This window comes from Heptranchias perlo, chromosome 4 (assembly GCF_035084215.1).
Source record: "Heptranchias perlo isolate sHepPer1 chromosome 4, sHepPer1.hap1, whole genome shotgun sequence".
NCBI classification, from domain to species: domain Eukaryota; kingdom Metazoa; phylum Chordata; class Chondrichthyes; order Hexanchiformes; family Hexanchidae; genus Heptranchias; species Heptranchias perlo.
This window is the reverse complement of record NC_090328.1, coordinates 73,431,184-73,455,908: the sequence shown is the minus strand read 5'-3', so window position 1 is coordinate 73,455,908 and position 24,725 is coordinate 73,431,184. Positions and strand designations below refer to the sequence as shown.

At 41.9% G+C, this 24,725-nt stretch overlaps 1 protein-coding gene across 5 annotated transcripts in view; it reads left to right on the top strand.

Moving 5' to 3' along the window:
* The window catches only part of LOC137321021 (transducin-like enhancer protein 1), a 102,164-nt gene that overhangs the window by 52,255 nt on the left and 25,184 nt on the right, over positions 1 to 24,725 (top strand). For 4 of the 5 annotated variants that reach the window (XM_067983134.1, XM_067983133.1, XM_067983131.1 and 1 more), the window contains 4 exons: positions 1,417 to 1,433; positions 20,795 to 20,914; positions 21,812 to 21,865; positions 23,922 to 24,074. In XM_067983134.1, coding sequence (XP_067839235.1) covers positions 1,417 to 1,433; positions 20,795 to 20,914; positions 21,812 to 21,865; positions 23,922 to 24,074 — 344 coding nt within the window. The remainder of the gene's footprint in view (positions 1 to 1,416; positions 1,434 to 20,794; positions 20,915 to 21,811; positions 21,866 to 23,921; positions 24,075 to 24,725) is intronic. The other variant, XM_067983135.1, reaches the window with a different exon arrangement.

Here is a 24,725-nt window from a genome sequence, read left to right as displayed (position 1 = left end):
ACAAAAATCTAGATTTCTTCATCAAACCTCAGCTATGTGTAAATCAAGTCACATTTTTCTTATTCTGACTAGATCCAAAGTAGTCAAGAGAACGAACTAAATAGGTCACTTGTAGTTTAGCTTAAGATAATCAAGATTGTTATTGCAAAGAGACACTTGCATCGTGCAAAATGTCTAATAGGAGGATTTCTTAACAATTTTGTCACTGTTGACCACATATCATTCTTTGCAGCATATTTGGTCCTTTTTGTAACGAATATTCAGCACAGCCAACTACTAACACCATCCTTTTTTCTCCCTGCCCCCAATAAGAAATCAGAAATGTTGCCTACCTGAATTCTTTGTTTCTTCAGACAGTCAGTTAACAGCATTGAGAATTGTTGGTGTGATGCTAATGGTGCTTTTTTGTGTCATGAGAATGTCATTTATGTATTATGTATTGAAGATATGCTGGAAAGGTGTAGGAAAACACAATTTGTGCACTGGGCCAAATATAATATTACTTCCCTCCGCTAATCTAAACTAAAACAAACAAAAAGACAAACTTTGATTCTATCTCTCTGTTTATTCCCTTTCCTTTTTTAAAAAAATGTCTAATTGTAAAACATTATACACATAGTGATTTTAAATGTCCACATTAGTTATGGGATATGTATATCAATCCTTATTACACTGTAGACTTTTTTTTTGTAAAAGAAAAACTGGTTTGAGCTTAAACAGACTTGGCCTGAACTTAAATGGGCCACACGGTGCAATTTTCTTCTCTTCATCTAACCATGTATAATGGTTTGTTCCACGAACAAGAAGCAAAAGGGAGCTGCTCAAGTTCTTACCACAGTTATATTCATCTTTTAAATACTCACAGCATTTTTTACTACTACTGATAACCAGAAAGATTTTGATGGACAATGACATCACCAGAAAACCATCCATACTGTTTATCTTTTTGAAATGTGTATAGGGAGAAAAAAAACTTGATGTTGCTAGGTTTTCAGCTGTAATCATGTCAAATAATTTTGCTCTGTTAAATTGAACAGTTTTCTCTTTTTTTATATAAAAAAAATCTTGTATTGAGAATCGATGTGCTGTGAATCCATTTAATTTAATGAATAAGAATTGCACTTGCCGAATAATTCTCTTGTTGCCATTTTAATTTAATAACCCAGCAGTAATTTATTCTGTCATTGGTTCCAAGGCCAGGGGTTGTATGCAAAGAACTGTTGTACCTATAATGTTAAAGTACAAGTGGAACTTTTAAAAGAAAATGTATTAGGAATGTGCAATGAATTGAATGAATAAAAGCTGTTGTGAAAGCATCTGTCGGCTTGCGTTCTAATTTCTTTTTTCTTTGTTTCTTTTTTTGCCCTTGTATCTGAACCACCATATCTATACATTTTGTGGTTACTGTGGAAACAGAGAGGGACCCAGGCACAGTAAGTACTTCTGACTATCCCACTTCCACTATGTTCTTTTTATAAACGAGCAGGTAGTAAGGCAAAATGTGTATCAAATCAAAGCAGGTAAATTATTTCATTAACATCTGCCAATTTCTCCCTGTCCATAAAATAACTAATACTATCTCTATATAACTTTTAAATTACTGGGATCCCATTTACTCTGGATCTCAAATGACATAAACTGTATGGATATTTGCTCTCCCTTCCTTTCCATTTTATATCTCCCTTCCTTAATTATACTGGATTATTGCAGTGCATCAAATAAGTTACCTGACCGATACATACCATCAGTTCTTCTTATGGTAAAACATTTAGGGGAGGGCGAATTCACTTGGTGATGCCTCATACAAACTTGGGTATGCTTCCCATATCTGTACTGTCGAGTTTGTACACTTTGAGATGTATAAATTCAACCACTTTTAACAAACTTTAATATGCATTGGCAGCTCAACTACAAACCATTCAAATTTTGCAAGTAACTACGTTGTTTAGAGTTACATGAGGGCCAAATTGGTGATTCAGCTCCTGTTTGCAATGGCTGTCTCTTTTCCATCAGTTTGTGAAGGTGCTGTATAAACAGTGTGATTTCACCAACTGGAATTGCTACTGCATTTTAGTTGAGTCTGCACATAAATAGTGCTCAAGAGCATTTTATTTCTTAAAGTGCCAGTTCCTGAAGTTTTATCTTGCTGGCAAAAGTAAGATACCAAATCTCATTTTCCAACATTTGTGTATAGTTGCAAATTCAAATGCACTTCTGTTTTCTAGTCAGTTTGTTTATAGTTGGCCTTTCAGGACTTGGTTAATCAAATTGAATCTACATGAATATACATTTTTGGATCTTGGGGATTTTATCAACAAACTTAGAATTGAGGACAAAATTTGAGAGCCATTCCATTGTCACATAAAAAAGAACTTTGTGATGCTGCTTGTATGTCCTATTTATTTTTGCTGAGTAACTTACTAGCACCCTTTTGATATTACATAACTACTTCAAGAAGAAACGGCAATACTTGAGGCTGCTAAGATTCCACAACCCAGAACAACTAACAACTGCAATGTAGGACACATACAATTGTTTGAAAGTCACAATTTGCTGGGCTTTCTTCCTGGCCACAGTGCTTTTCCCCTGAGACTAGGGAAGATCTGTACAGGCTGTTGATGGGAAAACTGCATTGTCTGTCTGTATGTGTAGACTGACGACTGTCTGCCTGCAGTCCAAAAAAAACGATGGTCTCTGGAAGTGTTGGTAAAACTGATCCCTTAACATGGTCCGGAGGTGGCAGCACAGCCTCATTTACCTGCTGCCAAAGGCAATGCTGTAGAGGAGCCATAACACGTATGTTCTTGTGCTATTCAGGCGAGGTTGTACATTTTATGGTTACTGATTAAAATAGTTAAGAGATTGGTTGAGTCAAAAATGACAAGAGTTTTAACTATGCAACGATCACACCAGACAGACATTTGCTATCTTTTTACGTACCATACCATTACATTATATTGAAGTTAAAGCTCGTTATTGTAGTGACTTGTACTGGATTCACATTTACGCCACTACCTTTGGTACCTCTTGCATTTAAATGGGAATTGTTGCACACTGATGACCTAAACTTTCTAGCTACTGTTCCAGTCCTGTGTTTTCTTATTTGTTTCCTAATGTGGGAAATATTGACTGCTTAGTGTCGTGCATGAAACCTGGTAAAGAATTCACAAATTTTCACAAAAACCCATGACCATTTGATTTCCTTTTGTGACCAAATCTCCCTTGAGCTTGAAATTTGATTTGCTGTCTTTTTATTATGGGCAGAATTACCTAGTGAATTTAATTAAATCCAAAACAATCCATCAAGCTCAAGCTGTTTGGACCTGACAAAGGTTTAGGTGGCTACACTTAACAAAGCGCTTGATGTCCATGTTTACCTCTAGAGAGCTTAATGAATGTAATGGTACATCTGTCATACTTATCTCAGGTATTCATTTATCATTTGCTCTCCCACTGTTTAGAGATCATGCTGTGAAAGCAAAGAAATGCAAATGTGTCTGCAGTGCCTGACACAGCAGCAAGTTGTGGGCAGGAGAAAGTTCAACAACATTGTACTCTGCAGAACTTGTGGGAATACTGCCCATCAAGGGTTGGTACATTGTTTGCTTGGTTTATTTTTGAGGTAATGCTTACCGAGTGTGCTTGTGTTTATTCTACAATAGATTTTGTATCCTTTGCCAACATCATACGGTATAATACATTTTTGCAAAGGATATGCAATTATGCTGATGCTGTTGGCATATAGAAAACCTGAAGAAAATAACCCAAGCATCACCACTAAACCAAATTATAGTGTCAGGTTACAAGGCTGTAATCTAGGTTGAGATGAGCTACATATCTGAACGCAAGGGAGATCTAGAAGTGACTTAAGTGAAACTTCCAAAATTACGAAGGGAATTTACAAAGCAGTTTTTTTTTGAAGGGCTTAAATATGATGACAGCAGTTTATACAATTTGAGGTTAAGAAATGTCGTCGGGCAAAACTTCTTTGCTCAAATGGTAATAGATTTAGAATCATAGAATGTAATAGCACAGAAATGCACAATATGCCCCAAATCTCTGTCTCTTCCACACGAGTGACCCAGTCTAATCCCACTTTGCTGCTCACTTCACACACCTTTTAACATTTTCCTTTTTGGGCTGCTGTCTAGTTCCCTTTTAAAACCATTTATGGATACCACTTCAACCAGAGTTTGTGGCAGAGAATTCCACATTGTGATCATCTGTGTAACAATATTTTTGTAACCTCCCCTTTTAATTCTTTTGTGATTATCTTAAATTGTAGTATAAATTGCCAACAAAAGTCATTGAAGCAGACTGTATAGGTGGGTTCAAGAAATCATTAGATGCTTTTCTGGGGAAAGACCTAACTCAGGGGTTTGGTGAGAAACATTTAGTTGACCTGTTTAAAAGGAATGGGTTTGTTAGACCAATTAGCCTTTTTTCTTTCAAGGATTTTATATTTTTATGCAAGATTATTCTTTTATTTCTAACTCCCAGATTTTCCCCTACTCTTGATTAGAGCAATGGAAATGTATGTGCATTGTTTCAAAGCCTCATTCCTTCAAATGAATAATGCTTACTGGACTTGAAACTCCATTCTTTCATTTTCTAGCTTCATTTATTGTCAAATTTCCATGGATGATGATTCTGAAAAAAGTACTATTAATCTGCTACAGCTGCTTATCCTTCCCTCTTTTTTTAATATTTTAGATCATAGATAGCATTTGTCTTCTGAAGGCCATACAATCAAATTAGCTTTATATTCTACTGCTATTGGCTTGATCAATCACATTGATGCTTATGGGGGAGGAGGTCAGCTGTGTGTCTGGCGGAAGTGGGTTTTGGTAGCAGTCACCGATTTTAAACTCTGCAGGTGTGGGGCTGAGGTTTGGAGTGTGTAAGTGGTGGAGCTGAGTGTTGGGAAGATGTGTTGATTTGCAAAGGGAAAAAAATGTAGGCCTAGGTGGGGAACGGAGGTGATCACAAAGTCTGTTGTGAGCTTGGACACCTGTTGCACAGAGAATAGGAGCCCAGCCCAAGGCATCAACAGCACTAGCTGTGGCTGTTGAGGTCACAGTTGCTCTAAACTTTTATGCCTCTGGGTTATTCTAGCCTGCGACAGGGAACATAAGTAATATCACTCTTTGCTGTGGACACTTGAATCAGGCAGGTGATCGATGCACACTTTGCGAAGCACCAAGAATTCATCACCTTCTCATCGAGGTTACCAAGCAGGAGAAAAAGGCTGTGGTATTTGCTCAAATTGCAGGATTGCTGTAGCTCCAGGGCAACATAGACTGTGCTTATGTAGCCCTGTGCGCTCCCTATAAAGAACCAGTAATGTTCTACAGCAGGAAGTTCTATTGCTTTAAATGTCCAGCTCATTTGTGACCACAGGCAGTGACTCATGCAGCTCTGAGCCTGGCTTCCTAGTAGCAGTCATGACACTTTTACCCTGTGCCAACCTCAATACCCCTTCTCTACCACCCAGTCCAGCAGGTGCCAGGCTAGCATTCCTTTACTTCCTGGCTCATGACTCCTGTCAGGAACCCAGGCACAGACGTGGAGCAGTGATACAGGGAGAGCCAAATGAGAGCCAGAGCTTTAGTGGAGCAGATTGTCATTTTAAAGCAGTGTCTGCTGTCTGGACGGCTCTTGTGGCATCCTTCAATACAGCCCAGAGTGCGTCTTGAGATTTGTGATTGGTTGATGCATGCTGCACAACTACACAAGCATTGGAGCCACCCTTGGCGAAGGAACATCACGAAAGGCATAAGGAAGTGGAGGATGTAGAGGAAGAGCATGGCCCAGCAGTGCTGCTAGCTACTGAGCTGTAAGGCAGCAACTTATTGAACAGAGGTTCTCCTAAAGCATCTCTCTCCTCCCCAATGCAACAGTGGTCCCTTTTCCCATCTCATCCAATGCTTACACCCACCACCATCTGAATGCCCTCAAACAGTACAACTTCCTGCGTGTTGCTGTTACTTTGCTAACACTTAAGACACAGCAATCCCAAAAAAAATTTACTACTCCAGCATACTTCACTCTTGATTTTACAAATGCTTGTACCAATTATAGAGAATTAAAAATGAACCTTGTGGAAGGCTGCTGTACCTCCACTGGGGCCACTTGAGGTTAGCCATTACAAGGAGTCCTGGCCGTTGAGGGTCTGGCTGCAGATTGCAGTGCGTTGGCGTTAGCTGGGGCAGTGTGACTCAGTTGGATGTCTGGCACCAACAAAAGCACTGGAGAGGACAGCATGTTCCTTTTCGATGGAGCCAATGCCACGCTCATGGAGCTGCGCCTCAGCACTCCCACTGCTCTGTGAAAATAAGAGTGCAGGTGTGTGTGATGGTTTGGAAGCCCTTATCCATGCTCTCCTTCATGCTCTGAAAGTTTGAAGAGATGCTGGACCCCAGAGCTAAGGTGGCAGCAGTCTGAGCTGCTAGTAAAGCTGTCTGAGCTGTCACCAGGGGCTCCGCTACAGTGTTCACAGAGCAGACCACTCATTCCATGGTTGACTCCATGGTACTGATGCCACACTACACAAGTTGGAGCTGGACTCCTACGTGCTATCTAACACTGACACTGTGCAAGCTCGCTAGAAGGCAGGCAAGTGCACTTAAAAGGTCCTGGTGCATAGCGATCAGTCTTTTTATGTAGGCTGGGCCCTGGAAGTCTTCAGCTGTGCCTTCTGCAGCAGGGCTATGATGTGGGCTCTCCCTCTGGTGAGCTGTTTCCTGGGTCATCCTCACCCTAGTTGCTGTGCACTTGTGCTTGGTGAATCTCCCAGTGCTGACCCTCTAAAGTACCCGGGGTACCGGTCTCTGAGCTGGAGCTTGCAAAGTTACAGTCGAGTGCCGCTTCACCTTCAAGAGGGCAGTCCTCTGCTACCCCTGGAACCTTTTCAGCTGGTGGACCTGAAAGGAAAGAGAGGCAAAAGGGTTAGCCTTTAGTGGCAAGAGTATGCAGAGACAGACGAGTAGCTGCTGAACGCAGCAGCATTTTGTTACGCATAGTGTGCGAGGGTACAATTTCAGCGAAATGGGAAAGCGGGATGTATCTTCCAGCCTCGCCAGTTGCAATGCTCCTGATGTGCCCCTTCGAGTGAGGACAGGATGTGGATGGACACTTGCCCTCCTCCTGTGCTTGCCTGCTCCCTCTTATCGCATGCAGGCTTGTCCTGCAAGAAACAAGGGATTGTGTTAGTGTTAGGCTAGTGAGATGTTTTGGGGATGTGCATGTTAGAGTAAAATAGTGCTGCTGGTGTATTTTTTTTAATTCATTAATGGGATGTGGGTGTCGCTGGCGAGGCCAACATTTATTGCCCATCCCTAATTGCCCTTGAGAAGATGGTAGTGAGCCCACCTTCTTGAACCGCTATGAAACATGGCACAGGTGTAAGGGGGTAAGGGAAGTAATAGTGAAGATGGTTGTAGCAGCAGAAGGAGTACTGCAGTGATTTGGAGGAGAGTGATGGGAATTGGGGGAGAGAAGGGTTATGATTGCTGGTGCAGGGCTAAGCTGAGTATAATGAGAGGTGTTAGGAATGTGACCTTAGCAAGCATTGTCAGGTCATTAAAACTTTTTTTTTCTGCATTGCTGCCAGGCCCTCGTTGTGATGCTTCTGGCGCTCATCCACTCTGCCCACTGATGTCGGGCAGTTTTGTTTTATTCTCTGGATAAAGGTGTTGATGGCAAGGCAGGCATTTATTGCCCATCTCTAATTTACCTTGAGAAGGTGATAATGGGCTTTATTCTTGAACAGCTGCAGTTTTTGTGGTGACTGTACTCCCACAATGCTGTTAGGTAGGGAGTTTTAGGTTTCTCACCCAGCGATAATGAAGGAAAATCGATAGGTGCCTGAGTCAGAATCTTGTGTAACTTGTAGGGGAACTTGGAGGTGATGGTGTTCCCATGCACCTGCTACCCTTGTCCTTCTAGGTGGTGGAAGTCGTGGGCTTGGAAGGTGCTGCCGAAGAAGCCTTGTCGACTTGCTGTAGTGCATCCTGTAGATTGTGCACACTGCAGCTACGGTACATTGATGGTGGAGGGAGTGGATGGGGTGCTAATCAAGTGGACTGCTTTGTCCTGAATGATGTCAAGCTTCTTGGGTGGTGTTACATCTGCACCCGTCCAGGTAAGTGGAGAGTATTCCATCACACTCCTGACTTGAGCCTTGTAGGTGGTGGAGAGACTTTCGGGCGTTGGGAGGTGAACCACTTGCTGCATAGTACTCAGCCTCTACTAGCCACGGCTGGTCCAGTTGAGTTTCTGGTCAACGGTGATCCCCAAGATGTTGATGGTAGGGGATTCGGTGATGTTAATGCCATTGAATGTCAAAGGGAGGTGGCTAAGCTCTGTCTCGTTGGAGATGGTCATTGCCTGGCACTTGCGTGGCACGAATGTTACTTTCCACTTATGAACCCAAACCTGGATGTTGTCCAGGTCTTGCTGCATGCGTGCGTGGACTGTTTCATTATCTGAGGAATTGGAAATGGAGCTGAACACTAATCATCAGTGAACAGCCCCACTTCTGATCTTGGACGGAAGGTCATTGATGAAACAGCTGAAGATAGTTGGGCCTAGGACACTGCCCTGAAGAGCTTGCCTAGAGATCTTCCTCCTGCTGGGTGGAAACAGGTCTTCCCTCTTCCTGCCAACCTCCTCCACTAAAAGCTCCAAGGCAGCATCTAAAAAGCTGGGGGGAAGATTTTCTGCATGCTGTTTTCAGAAATTTTGAATTCTAGATGCCTGCAGCCAAAATGTATCTCTTTTAAAGGCTGCCGTTAAATGGTGATAGGTATGCCTGATTTCCCCCCCACCCAAAATTAGGTTAGCTGCCACTCAACAGCGCAAGTAGTGCTGGCACCTCACCTATTCCATTCAAATGAGGCACGGGGACCAATTTGGGGCCTTACTTGCGCCCATGTGATGAAGTGTACTCTCCGAGCATGCCGACCATTCTGCGTCTGAAAATGGGCCTAAGCCAATTTTTTCCCAAGTGCCTCTAGATGGCATGAATCGTTTTCCTGCCCAAGGTGGATAGACCATTGCCATTTTAGAAAATAATGGAAATTAGCTTAGGTTTTATGCGTATGTGAAGGAATTTTAGTTTTCAATGGTTTGTGAGCTCTATAGTTTTGTCCCTGTATAACAAACTGCCCAATACATTTTACAGACGCTACTCTAAAAATTCTGACAAATGTTCACAGCTTCATGCTATGATGTGGCCATGATGCACCAGTGAAAATCCTTAGCTTGTTTTGTACTGTCCTAATTGCTCTTCTCATGTGTATAAAGATCATCTTTGAAAATTACATCCTTTTAACGCTTGAACATATTTTGTTCTTTCCCATATTATGTTTTTCATTAAGATGCAGTTAGCCACACGTGCATAAAGCGTATCATAATGAGTATGTAGGTGAATTAAAATGTCATAATTTGCACCAGGTGCAGCATAGAATTATCACATAATATTATTTGGAGCTTAATGACTATCTAATTGTTTAAATGTGCAGCACACCAAGTTATTTATCAACACTATGAGCTTATTCGTGCATTAACCACATTATGCTTGGGTTAGGCTAGTGAGGATAAATGAGTTGTCATGGGCTTCAGGTCTGTTTTTCAGACATGCTTCCTTTATTTCTTACAGCCTGGAAAGTATTGGTCCCATGGGGATTGGTGTGGCAGCTGAGGAAACATATCTGAATAATAGGCATTATATTCACATTAGGGAGCCTGCCATCTTGCTTGTGATGCACGATTGGGTATTCCTTTCAAAAGATGATTTGTGTTTGCCACTTGAGGTTTTTCTTTTGAATTCTGTTGGCAAGAGAGTCAGCTTGCAGGCCCAGATTAGCCATTATGTAGGCTCCAAACCACATAGTTCACAATGACAGGAAGTAATGCTATGTTAAGCATTAAAATGCTTTTTAAGTAATAGTTGGAGAAATTATGTGTTTGGTCTGCTTGGCTAATTTAGTAGTGGAAACATTGAGCTATTTTAAAGCACTGCAGTGTATAAACTTCAGGTTTTGTTTTGAATCTGTTAATGCAGCATGTATCGGTGCTTGGGGAAAAGTCTCCTGTCTGCATTACACAGCAAATCATCTTGACACATTGCTAAATAATGGAATAATAAAAGTAATCTGCACCAGCTCTTGTGGGTAAATGAACTTAGTGATTCATAGTAGCTCAATGTCACTTGTTCCCTAGATTGTTTTTTTTTCAACATTGCAGAGGTGGATGAAAGGCTTAATTATTTTTTTCCCTTTTGCCTCCATTTAACAGTCAGATGGGATGGTCTAGGTTATAGATTTTTTTCAAATTCTCTTGTCAGTGGTGCTTCACCAGCAGCTAAGTCCCACCCGGATTTTGTTTTCTTCTTTTACCCCGAAGCTCAAGGTGAAATGCTCTGCAAAAAGTGCTCGGTATATTTGACCACAATAGTCTAAAAAGGCCAGTGTATTTTACACCCCATTTATGTTACAGAAGTAATTCCATGATCTAACCTTGTTCCATTGCTGCTTAATCTTCCCTATTTGTGCTGTGGATAAGTTTCGGCAAGAACAAAACAACTGTACATTTGTGCATTTCCTCAGCAGTGTGATTTTTAAAGTAAATGTATGCATCTAGCTAGGATTGAAGCTGCCTATAGCCAGAGCCAAAATGGTAGACTCAATGTCATTTGTCGCAGTCATCGCGCATAATCCCTTCCTCAGACAGTTTCCGTATCTCTGAGGCAATCTTTTCAAGTAAATGGAATATTAAATATTGAGTCAACCTGCCTGGTTTGGAGTGTAATGCCTTGCCATTCAAGTTGTGGGTTCACATGTGGATAGGGATAATGTATTTTGTAGTACAGTATGGCTTTGAAGAGGAGGGATTTTGAGGCCGTAATCATTTATCCTTCAAGAAAGTAATATTATCCAAAGCGGGGAAAAATTAAAGTATTGCAAGTTAAAAGTGATATATTAAATTTATTTTGACTCCTTTAGCTGGAACACCTCAACAAGAGAATGAATTCTTGGAATAATTTTTGATATTTTTATCTTGCTAACTTTATATTTTTATTGTGAGCCATGAATAGCTAAGAGGTGGAAAGCTAAATCAATTCTAAATTTGATTTATTTACTTCAAACAAAGGGCCATCAGTTGAGAATGCTGGATCTAAATGATAACACTGCCGCAAGACAGTACAGGAGGAGTAGAATAAGAATCGTAGAGTTGCTGGGGCCGCGTAATGCCCATTGTGCAGGCGCTACGCAGACTCCTAAGCCCCGAAAATGGCATCCTGAGATGCATGCAGCACACTTCCGGGGTGACGTGCGCCGGACGCCATGTTGGTAAAGGCATTTGCGCCCGTGCACCTAACGAACGCCGGCAGCATGTAAAGTAGGGATATTATGATCTAAGTCACAGTGTGCAACAGTGATTTAAAGGGACCACTGCTACATTGGAATGCCATGCTCCAGCCAACGCACGGTCTTAACCTCGCACAGCTGAACAGGTCTTAAACGGCACGGAAGACCCCACACCAGCGCTATTTAAAGAGATCGTGCAGGAATTACAGGTTAGTTGTTGGATTATTACTTCTGGCTGCTGATGCATTTGTACCTGTTTTTGGAGGTCTCCTATACTTGAATACTAGGACCAGGGGACATTGCCTAAAAATTAGAGCCAGGACTTGCAGGAGTGAAGTTAGGAAACACTTCTACACGTAAAGGATGGTAGAAGTTTGGAATTGTCATCCACAAACGGCAGTTGATGCTAGCTCAATTGTTAACTTTAAGTCTGAGATTGATAGATTTTTGTCAGCTAAATGTATTAAGGGATATGGGGCTATGGCAGGTCTATGGAGTTAGGTCACAGATCAACCAAGATCTCATAGGATGGCGGAACAGGCTCGAGGGGCTAAATATCCTACTTCTGTTCCTATCTCCCTATGTTCCGATAATAAAGTTTCAATACTCTACAGGGAGTGGGCTGGCTGGCTGACAGGCAACAGCAAGGGCACTGGCAGAGTGACAGGGGTGGGACAGGAATGATGTCATCATGAGAGAGGACAGCAGGTTCTTGTTCCCTGGAGCCACTGCCACTTGCTGCCTCCTGTTATGCACCACCTTCTCCTGCAAGAAAGCAGGAAACATGTTGGTGAGTGTCCTGCAAGATGTTTGGGTGATGTGGATGCTATGGTTGAATCACTGCCAGTGTGTGTGACCTGTGAGTTGTGCGTGTGCTTGCAACAGTGGTAATGTGTGAGGGTGAGATGAAGCATCTAATTGGAAGAGTTGAGAAATGATTGGAAGAGTTAGTTGGTAGGTGGGTGTCGTGGGGGTAGGTGTAATGTGTGGTGCAGTTGGTAAGATATGCCACTTGACAGTTGAAGTCGCGCACCCTGACCACTCGTGTCAAAGCATTGAACAACTTCTTGCACTGCATCCATGCTCGTGGTGTTATACTGCTGGCATTGACCTTGTCCGCTACTGCCTCCCACTGCCTTGGGAGCAAATATCTGGAGGGCTTCTTGCCCCCCCCCCACTGGGGATATAGGATGCCCCTCCTTCTGTCCACCTCTTGCACCAAGGCCTATAGTGCATCATCAGAGAACTTTGGTGCATGCATTCTCGCAGGCCTGGTACAAACTCAGATCGGTAGATTGGTGGGGTCTGGCATGCAGATTGGAGGATGTGGGATATAGTTGTGAGCAACCTTTATTCAATGTTTTCAAATAAATCAACAGTTTTTAAACATAAGGACAGGACCTGCACCTGTGTTTTATGTGTGCGATTTTTGATCTCCGTTCTGACCCGTATCTTATATTTTGAAAATATAAGAGTCCCGCAAACTTTGAGCAGCCAAGTTGTTACTCATTAAAAATTCCAGAGGTCCCATCATCACCATGCCTCACTATATTGCAACACAGATTCACTTCATAATTGACTTCCACCACTTCCTGCTGCCATAGTACCCACCCGCCCCCCCCCACTTTAAGAGATGCAGGCTGCTTTTAAGTGGCACTAGCCACTCCCGATATCTGGGCTCCCTGCTGGTGGGTGCAGCAGCTCAACAGCGCAAGTAGTACTGGCTACACGCAGCAATCACTGAAATCGCCAGGCAGAACGTAACACGAACGTTACGTGCTGCCTGCATCCCAGCAGCCGTTTTCGTGGGTTAACCAATTTAACCCCCGTTGTCTAGAATCAATTGCTGCTTGAAGCCACGTGAAATATGGGAAACCAGAGGAATATATGTGGGCCAGTTCTAATCTGTTCTGCATTCTGTCTAATTTACAGTAAAGTGGAATTCTTATCTAGTTACGGTTTACATAGGCGATGTTCCATTCAACCATACCTTGGTTAGTATTTGGTATTCAGTTAGGTTGTGTCTGATGCAATGATTGTTGTATGTTGGAATAGATAGCAAACTAGCCTATTTATCAAGACCAGCATTGACGATGCTATTTATTATCTATGCATTGATCTAGTCTCCAGCAGATACATTATTTTTAAAATTCACTGCTTTGAGTGATGAAGGATGCAAGGTTTTTACTCCATGTTTTAGTTTAGCTGTAACTTAATAATTTACTTCACTTTAGTTTAAAGTAAATCCTTCATCCTTGGGGCTGTCTGGCATAGAGGGTATTACTCACTACTTTCATTTGAGGCCAAACCGATGGGATGAAAATCTTCCTTATCTGCTGGCTTTAAGGTTCCTATGTGAAATTAGTTTGGAAGTTGGTTGAGAATGCCCAGTGGGCATAGGCCCACAGCACAAAAATGGAACTAATTTATACCATTTAGCATAGAGTTGGTAATCTTACTCATGCCACAAAGAGGGATGATTTCTGCTGTTCATTATTTATAATGAAATCATAAACACATGTATGGCCTATTGATAAAGTATTGTATCAATCTTGTAGTAGCTCACTTTATTTACAAAAAGGCATTGAATTTATACACCTCTGTCTGCATTTGTCTCTTCTAAACTAACTAATGCAAATGTCACAGTTAGTGGAGGCAAATCTCAGCTCTTGGTTTGAAACCTCCATTAATTTGAGAGAACAGTATATTGGTTTGACCATAAAGTGTGATTTTCAGCTGGTTGCTGCTGCATGGAGATCTTGTGCAACAAAGTTTTTTCTTAATGTAACTGAGAAGAGGGAAAGCTGCGCATGCTCAAGATTTTATTTCTCCCTTTGTTTTCCGTGGGGGATTTAGTCAGCCAGTCCCCATGTAATATGTAACATAGGTTTGGGAGAAGGAGAGAAAGAGGAGAACCCTTGAGAGAATGGGAGCAGTTAGGACTGCAGTAGCAGTGGTGTTGGTTAAGAGCAGAATGTTGGTCAGGGCACCAGGAGAACTCCCTGCTTTTCTTGGAATAATGTCATGGATTCATTAGATGGAGCTTCAATTGAACAGCAACTCTTACAATGTACCACACCCTCACTACTGCACTGAAGTGTCTGACTAGATTATGTACTGAAGTTTCAAATAGGCCTTCAACCCACAACTTTCTGATTTGGGGTGGAGGGAATAGTGCTGCCAATTGAGACAAGCTGACCGATATGAATTGCGTGAGTGGGCATATAAAATGGGTTGACAGTTCGATCCCGCGTCAGTTTTGAGTTAGTTTATCTCAGCTGGGGGAACTATAGAGGCATTGCAGTTGGCCTTGGTGCCATTGGACAAGGGGAACAGAAAGATAAGACAGAATTCCCACTCCAGATCAATTAAGGCATTCTTGCATTTACAGTTTCTGTAGTTGGGATTGTCGGGACCGCCGTCCGTGCACTGACTCGCCACATTTTCCCGGGTCTTCAGTTCTGCCATTGGGATTAGGGAACCTGTTTTAACAGCGTAAACACTGGAAGCTGGAATGTAGACTTTGGTTTCCTGCGACCCAAACTACAGAAGCGCTAAATTTATAAGACTTGTATTCGACAGTGGACATTTGTGGCTTGTCAGGTGAGGGAAGCATCAGGTCCAGTTGTGATGCTCTCCATGGTAGTAAAGCCTGTTGCACGTCTCTGTCTCATATACGAAGAATGCCACATGGGCAAGTCCTGGATGACAGCTGGTGCCTGTAGAACCGTATCCGAGCATGAATCTGCGCCTTCAGGAAAGAATGGGAGAACATCGGGGATGGTGGGGAAAGAATTTTTATGTTGGAGCCGTGAGAAGCAATAAAACATCCTGTTTGTATTTTGGGCCTTGAACTGCAGGATAGGTGATTCAGTGAGGCAGGATAGCTTTTCAGTAGAATTTTGAATTTGGTTGGCGTCAGATATTGTGACAAGACTAATTAGTTTTGATGTCCTATGTGTTTGTTTTGGCGAAATCTTTCCAAGCTGTTATTTTGCAATTGTTGACACACTTAACTTGTTGGACAGGTATGAAAAAATCACTTTGGACTCCTGAGGGACAGAAATGTAGCTTGCAGTTTGAAGAGTAAGTTAGATGTGCAGGTTAGCAAGAACTTGCATTTATAGAACACCATTAACGTAATAAAAATGTCTCAAGTCACTTCCCAGGACCGTTAACAAAGAACATTTGACACCAAACTACATAAGGAGATATTAGGATAGGTATCCAAAACCTTGGTCAAAGTAGTAGGTTTTAAGGAGCGACTTAAAGTAGGAAGGAGAGGCGGAGAGGTTTAGGGAGGGAATTCCAGAGCCGAGGCTCTCGCAGCTTAAGGCAAGGCCGTTGATGGTGGAGCGATGAAAATCGAGGATGCGCAAGAGGCCAGAATTGGAGGAGTAAAGAGATCTTGTAGGTCTGGAGGAGGTTACAGAGATAGGGAGGGGCAAGGCCATGGAGATATTTGAACACAATCATAGAATGATACAGCACTGGAGGCCATCGTGCCTATGCCGGCTGAGATGAGAATATTAAAATCGAGGTGTTGCCGGACCAGGAGTCAACGTAGGTCAATGAGCACAGGGGTGATGGGTGAACGAGACTTGGTGTGAGTTAGGATACGGGCAGCATAGTTTTGGATAAGCTCAAGTTTACGGAGGGTGGAAGGTGGGAGGCTGGCCTGGAGAGCGTTGGAACAGTCGAGTCTGGAGGTAACAAAGGTGTGGCTGAGGGTTTCAGCAGCAGATGAGCTGAGGCAGGAGCGGAGATGGGCGATATTACGGAGGTGGAAGTAGGCAGTCTTGGTGATGGAGTGGATATGGGGACCGAAGCTCAGCTCAAGGTCAAATAGGAGGCTGAGGTTGCAAACAGTCTGGTTCAGCCTCAAGGCAATGGCTAGGTTGGAGTCGGTGTGTAGGAACGGCGTTTGTGGTGGGGACCGAAGACAATGGCTTTGGTATTCCCAATATTTAATTGGAGGACATTTCTGCTCCTCGGACAAGCAGCTTGACAAATAAGAGGCAATGGAGTGGTCAAGAGTGGTGGTGGTGAGGTAGAGTTGGGTGTTGTCAGCGCACACTTAACACACTCAAAGATAAATCTCACCAATTTCATTGTCTTTTAGAACAACCTCTGCAGGATTTTAATCACAAAACAAGTTGAGTACTTTGGTCAGGTTATTAACAGTATAATATAGCAGCCTGGTTTTTATCAAGTGCTTTGCTCAATGACTCTGAGCTTTGTGATGATTTTGAAGTTATGCCTATTTGACATTGCGAATGGAATTAATGCCATCGGATCATTGCCTGGCCTACCCCAAAATACTCTGACCTAGCATGAAATGAGAAGATGTCTGGTCTTGAAGATTAAGTGTATGTTGCAGCCAAAGCCTGCCACAGCTGCATGATTTTGATAGACTGCAGGGAATTTTATAAGCTGGGCTCTAAATCTTGTTAATCCTAAGGTCAAAGTTGTTACATTAACAAAATAGGCCTAAACCAGCCTTCATAAAGTACTAAGCTGTAATGTGCTATAAAATGCCAGAGCACTTAATAAACTTTTATAACCAAAAATGGTTCAAAGGTGAATTTGTGAGCTGCATCAAAAGCTCACTCTAATTTTTGTGCCAGACTAATTATTTTGCTACTATTTGAGGTTCAAAAACTAACACCTTGGGAATGGAGGGGTAAAACATTTGGTAGGGTAAAGATAATTGTAACATGCACTTCCTCCTGAATTACCCCTTGAGATGGTCTATAGGATTTCTGTCATTGAAGACTATTGGTTTTTTACCAAAGGGGTGTTTCCTCATAGCCAGTGAATCACCTGCAATGGCTTCTAACTGCTCCCGCACTGTTACCTCTGGAGTCTCCCAAGGATCTATCCTTGGCCCCCTCCTATTTCTCATCTACATGCTGCCCTTCGGCGACATCATCCACAAACACGACGTCAGATTCCACCTGTACGCTGACAACACCAGGCTCTACCTCACAACCACCTCCCTCAATCCCTCCATTGTCTCTCATTTGTCACATTGCTTGTCCGATATCCAGTACTGGATGAGCAAAAATTTCCTCCAGCTAAATGTTGGGAAGACCACAGCCATTGTCTTTGGTCCCCGCTGCAAACTCCATTCCCTAGCCACTGATTCTATCCCTCCCCCTGGCCACTGTCTGAGGCTGAACCAGACCGTTAGCAATCTTGACATCCTATTTGACCCTGAGATGAGCTTCCGACCACATATCCACTCCATCGCCAAGACCGCCTACTTTTACCTCCGTAACATCGCCCGTCTCCGCCCCTGCCTCAGCTTATCTGCTGCTGAAACCCTCGTCCATGCCTTTGTTACCTCCAGACTTGACTATTCCAATGGTCTCCTGGCTGACCTCCCATCTTCCACCCTCCATAAACTTGAGCTCATCCAAAACTCTGCTGCCCGTATCCTAACTCGCACCAAGTCCTGTTCACCCATTACCCCTGTGCTCGCTGACCTACATTGGCTCCCAGTCCGGGAACACCTCGATTTTTAAAATTCTCATCCTTGTTTTCAAATCCCTCCATGGCCTCTCCCTTCCCTATCTCTGTAACTTCCTCTAGCCCTACAACCCTCCGAGATCTCTGCGCTCCTCCAGTTCTTGGCTCTTGCGCATTCCCGATTTTAATTGTGCCACCATTGGTGGCCCTAAGCTCTGGAATTCCCTCCCTAATCTCTCCACCTCTTTACCACTCTCCTCCTTTAAAACGCTCCTTAAAACCTGCCTCTTTGACCAAGCTTTTGGTCATTTTGTCCTAATACCTCCTTATGTGGCTCGGTGTGAAATTTTGTTTGATAACTCTCCTGTGAAGTGCCTTGGGACATTTTACTACGTTAAAGGTGCTATATAAATGCAAGTAGTTGTTGTTCAGCTCCAGTATTATAAATACTGGCCCTAGAACTCGCTAGTTATCAACAGCAAATTATTCTGCACTGTACTTGCAATAATGTCACAATTGTTAATCTTTCAGTAAACGTCATCAAGCTTCAGTGATGGTGAACGTATTGGCAGTCAACATCTGCCCACCAATTCAGGTGCTGTCAACACAAAAACTGAACAAAACCGCCCTATAGAAATTTTTTTTAAAAATAAAAGCCGTGGAATGATTTCAAAGCAGAAATCTAATCATTGGATTTAGATGACAGTTCTAAACCACTGAAGCTTCAATCTTGCGGTTCAGGACATCGTCTAAACCTCTCAATTAGATTAATTGCTCCCAGGCGTCAATTATCCTCCGTATACTCCACAAAATATATAAGGACTTTCATTTGCATTTTATAACTTCAAATGAGCTGCACTTTTGTTTTGGGTTGTGGGGGTGGTGGTGAGCTGAAGTTCACAAACAATATTGTACCGGCTGCACAGTTCAGTTTTAAATGTACAATAAGGAAGACTGCCACTGGAAATAAAATGAAGTGTTGTCAGGATTCCAGAAGGCTGTGCCTTTTGGCTGCAAACCAGTAGTAAAGGTTACACGGGAGGTTACATTGGATTAAATTTCACTGGAGTCTTGTACAATTTACGTGAAACCTCTGGCTGTTCTTTAGCTTGACTGACCGTGAATAAAAGACAGCTTAGTATTAGCCTAGGAGGAGCATTTGCTGAAGTAGGCAGAAGGTTTTAGAAGTTGACAGAATGGGACTTGAAGTGTTCTGCACTCTTGTTGCTTCTTGTGCTTGAAACTCTATATCATCTTTAGCTGTGCTGGAAAACTGCCTTGGTAGTTTTATTTTTTAAAGGAAAGCTTTTATTTCCTTTCGTGAGTCTAGAGCTTGAGTAGCTTTATTGTACATGTGGGTGAGAACCCTGTCCTTTCAACTGAAGAGTGAAATATTTCTATTCTATTTACTGCCTCTGTAAAATGGGGAAGTAAGTGCAGTGAAAACAGCGTGTGAATGTCACCTGGCTCTGCATTATCCTCCTTTTGTTTTAACTTCTCAAAACAAGAGTTATCTAAGCATTTAGGGTTTTTTTCACACAACTTATTCTACATTGTTCACATCCTTTAACACATCGCTGAACAAATTGTCCCTTAGATATGCTAATCTAGTTCTTTAAATGGCTCATTGTTGCATGTTCTTAAACTGGAGAGTAGATGAGAACTGTGGGTGTGTTAAGTTGTACCATGTGACCCCAAAACATTGAAATTGCTTAACGTATAGGTCAGCAGTTTAGGTGTGAAATGACTTTGAATATGCGCTTTTTAATTCAAAAAATGTATACATACAAATGAAGATTAAAACTGGGTGTCAGTCTTGCTGTAAACAATCCTCTTAACCATTTTTCTGTACTTGTGGCAATGCAGTTATAAACCTTATTTTAATTCAGGATCCAGGACAGCGGCATCTGTGAGCCTGCTCTTGATGTTTATATAGCTAAACTCGGCTCTCTTATTCTGGTGCAGAATAATAAACCTAGTTCTTTATGGTTCTGAGAGTTTGCTGCCAGGGTAAAGGAGCTGGATTTAGTAATGTAAACTCAGGGAGTCAGCTCACGGATGTGAGGCTGCGGGACTTTGAATTAATACCAGGCCATTAAAAAAGCAGCTATTAGGTTGTTTTTATTATTGTAGGGAATAAACTCAGGCTACAGTTGTTATTGCACAGAGCAATCTGAGATCAGCTTAGTTTTTGCATGCACACCAGTCACACAGACTCGCGTTATATTGCCACTTAGACTTGGTTCTTCCACTCCTGATATCATTACATCTTGGTGTAGTATGTTAATCCAGTGTCTTGGCGTAGTATGTTAATCCAGTGTCTTGGTGGTGCATGTTAATCCAGTGTTTTGGTGTAGTATGTTAATCCAGTGTCTTGGTGTAGTATGTTAATCCAGTGTCGTGCTTTATACCTGTGAATTGGAAGACTGGTTTGAAATCCCCACTGCTGGGTCTATCACTCACTTTAATTAGTCATCTGACTCCAGACTTGTACTGCCACTTTTGCATTATTATGAAGGGAAAAGTGGCAATATAACTGCAGCCTTAAATGAGAAATGTTGGCTCATATCTCCTGAATAGTTGGTGTTTGGCGAGAAGCTACTGTAAACAAGCTGTCAGACTTTATAGTCTAGGTAGTAAAATCTTTTAATTACTGAGTAATGTTAAATGTTTGTTACCCATGAGTATTTTGTCAGCAGTGTACTCTGCAGGTTACACTTTTAAAATGTAGTCTTGAAGATTCAGTGGGGGTGGGGTAATAGGTCCATTTATTTTTTTAAACAAATCCTTCTTTAATACCTTTAACAAATCATTGGATTGCTAAGGGCACCGAATACTCTGTAAATACTGTATTTATAATATATTTGTGTTCACTATCATAAGCTTTCATGGGGTTGCATAGGGAAATTGAAAAGAATTCCCTTTTGAAAGCAGCTGTTGTGTCTTCACAGAGTAATTCCCTGTTGGTACCCGATGGTCTGCGAGGCACAGATAAGCGCAGGAATGGGCCTGATTATTCTAATGATGTGAAGAAGAGGAAGGTTGACGATAAGGACTCCATGAGCCACTATGTAAGTGCATGCGATGCAGGCTGCAGAAACATGCAGGCTTGCCTTCAAGTGAAGTAATTCAGAAACTAGCCTTTTTATTTAAAAGAGTATATCTACAAGGGTAGATAGTTGCTAATGGTTTACATAAAGTGCATTAATGAAACAAAAATTAAATAAAACAACAATAACAACAACAACATGCATTTATATAGCGCATTTAACGTAATAAAATGTCTCAAGACAGGAGCATTATCAAACAAAATTTGACACTGAGCCACGTAGTGAGATATTAGGACAGGTAACAAAAGGCTTGGTCAAAGAGAGAGGTTTTAAGGAGCGTCTTAAAAGAGGATAGAGAGACAGAGAGATTTAGGGAGGGAATTCCACAGCTTACGGCCTTGGCAGCTGAACGTATGGCCGCCAACGGTGGAGTGAAGAAAATCAGGGATGCACAAGAGGTCAGGATTGGAATATAAGTGCTAAAATGTAGTGAGAAATTTATTGAGTTAAATAAATTTTCATCTGTTAATTTATGTTTTTCTGTTGAAACTCTGGTATTTTGTGTGTGTGTTGGACATGTACATGGTAGATCACAAGGCGCAATTATGTTTACAAACCTTTGAGGGAGAACCTCTGATACAATTCTGTAATTTGGACTGGGCTAGGGGGGAGAAGGAGAGAAGAGGAGAAGGGTGCCAAAAAATTGAGGGAGGGTGACACGCTATTTACCTAACCTCCCTCCTGCCCAGTGACTGCGCCTATGGTCTTGAGTGAACAGTTCTCTTTGTATAACGAAGAATTCCCACCATGCCATAATGTAGCAGCGAGGCTGATCAAGCCATTACTCCTAACAACGTAGATGGCAATTGGCCCACTTTTGTTTTAAGTTTATCTGAAAATATTTATCTTGTTTTAAAGGACAGTGATGGGGATAAAAGTGACGACAATTTAGTGGTGGATGTTTCTAATGAGGTTTGTGCTTTTTTTCCATTTTGTGTTGCATGCTGTTTGATACTTTACTAAAATTAATGACCTTGCTGCAATGTTTAAATATTTTTTGTGTTGAAAAGAGACTAGATATAAAATTCAAAAGTTATTTAACATCTCCCTTAAAATAACGGGCAAAGGAATTTAAAACTGATGTGTTAAGCATTGTATCTTATCTTCACACAGTGTAATTTCAAAGTCCATTTTTTTTCTCTCTTCCCCGGCACCTCTTCTGATTTATACTGAGCTATGGTTCCATGGGTACTGGCAGACCAAGTACCCAGGCTTTTTGAATGTTGGAAGGCTATTTGACTATAGAGGGCATTGCAGCTGAGCTTGATCCTGTTCTCCGTTGATGTCCACACACAAACACTTTCCGGCACTTGATAGCAACACGCGCAGGAACCCTGACTGAGATTTCCCACCCTCCCCCCACTTCAGCTCCAGGCACTGAAGCCAATTGTGCCCTTGCTGAGATCAGCAAATTATTCAGCACAGACCAGGGGTCAAACCTTGGAACTTCTGGTCTATATAACCATTTGTTTTACCTACCAGGCCAGTGGTAGAGCTCTGATGATGTCTTTATTAGCTTTTGTGTGTTATCTTTTTCTGGTTTTGTTTTTCCATGCTGGTGTAAAGGCTTTGATTTTAGCTGGAAACTGTGCTGTTCAGTGACTTCCCTTTCTATTGTTGTATGTATCACAGTAAAACATGGGTGAAAACTTGTGCCAGTTTATAAAATGTGCTTCATGATTAGCCCCCATTGTCTCGTCTTAAAAGGCAGCTGTCCTCTGTAAACCATTGTACGATGTCTCATTTCACCTTATGCTGTGGGTGGGGGAAAGAGACCATAGCCTTCTATGGAAGAATGAGCTAGAGGGGCTAAACAGTCTCCACAGCCTCCCTCATCTGTACCTTTCTTTGCATATTGGATTTTTTTACAAGTTTATTTTACTGAAAGCTAGTAAGAGACAAGGACATACTGCAATTCGATTTATTTTGAAATCTTGTTTGGTGATTTTTGCTCTCTATGGTGTGGAAGAGGTCTGTACTAACAATTGGAATATTTTCCATTTTAGGTGTTGGTGTCAAAATCCAATCCTTTCCCTCATCTGCTTTGACCCCAACACAGAGGACACCTCTTCCTTTCCCTCCTTAAACTGCAATAGTGTGAATTTATCCACTTCACCTTTCCCCTGTCAGCTATCGTTAAGACCACTGAATTGGGTTCCTAATTTGTGCCGTATTGCAAGTAGTTTATCGTTGTGATTCTTCATCCAATAGGAATCGGCTCCATAGTCTCTGTCGAGTTAGTTGATCTTAGCCAGTAGGGTCTGGTTGGGGGCGGGAGAGTGGAGAAGGAGATTACAGTTGACTTTAGTGTTCTCACATGGATAGGGGGAAAAATAGCCATGTCTTGTCACTACTGGGGGGGGGGGAAAATGCAAGCTTGTGAAGGCAGAATAATACCCAGCTCTGATGCCAGGACTATTAAATTAACTTGCTGGTGCCCACTGTCCAGACTCAAATGAATTTCACTCAAAACCTTTAAGGTCCCTTTATGTCCATTGCAGAGAGGAGACTTTAATTCCTTTTGGACAGGTTAATTTTCAGCCCAGGTTCCAGACATTAAAGGACATCGGGGTAGAGTTTGACTTTGTGCCATAGTGTAAAACAGGTGATAGCGAATCGGCAGGCTGCTGACTTCAATGGAAATAAAAATTGGGAAAGGTGCAAAATGGGCTGTAGATTTACTATCACCCATTTTACACTATAACACAAAGTCAAAATCTACCCCAATGTGTGAGCATCTCTCCCCTATTTCATGTTAACGGATGCAGTAATGCAGATTATCTCCAGTGAAAATCATACAGCTTTTTGATGCAGATTGTTTCAGGAGCTTGGGAGCTTGTTGCTAAAGCTGCTCTCCAAGACCTCATTCCCCCTGAAAATGAGGAGCTTACCGATTTTGACTACAGCGTTCCAGTTCCTCATGATAATGAATGCATAAATAAAAAGAATGTGTTGCATGTGTGTGCAGGACCCATCGTCTCCACGAGGCAGTCCTGCCCATTCACCGCGTGAGAATGGCTTGGATAAATCTCGCCTACTCAAGAAGGACGCTTCCAGTAGCCCAGCTTCTACTGCATCTTCTAGCAGTTCCTCGTCTCTCAAATCCAAAGAGCTAGGCCATGTGAGTATCAGAAGTGTAATCTTTCTAAATCATACCAGAAGTCGCACAAAACAAATGTTATTTTACTCCAGAAATTTTGCAAACTTATATGTTGTCTTATAAGTCTTTTCTCTCAGAAGTATTTTTACGACTTTTCTTACATGTAACAAGATTGGGCATCCAAGCAACACATTCGTTGTTGTGATTTTTCAATGATTTTGCATACGTTGGCAACATAACCTTATTCTGTTTAGAACAAGGAATAAAACATTATATAAACTGTTGTCTTGATATTTGAGTCTAGAAATAGTTGAAGTAAATCCCATTGAGATGAAACATTTAGGTTTTGTCAAGCCCTGGAGAGAATTTTAAATAACAACATGAATTAATGCCCAATTAAAATTGTCTACATTTGGTTGAATAACTGTTTATACTTTAAGAAGTGTTAATTCTGAATTAAACTAGAGAGTCATTTATTATATACTGGCAATTGTAATACAAACTTTTAGCAGCTTAGATAAGTTCAATTGTTTCACATAGCATCAAGTCCAGATCTAACTCTGCTGCTGATATTATTCATGATGTGGAGATGCCGGTGATGGACTGGGGTGGACAAATGTAAGGAGTCTTACAACACCAGGTTATAGTCCAGCAGCTTTATTTAAAATCACA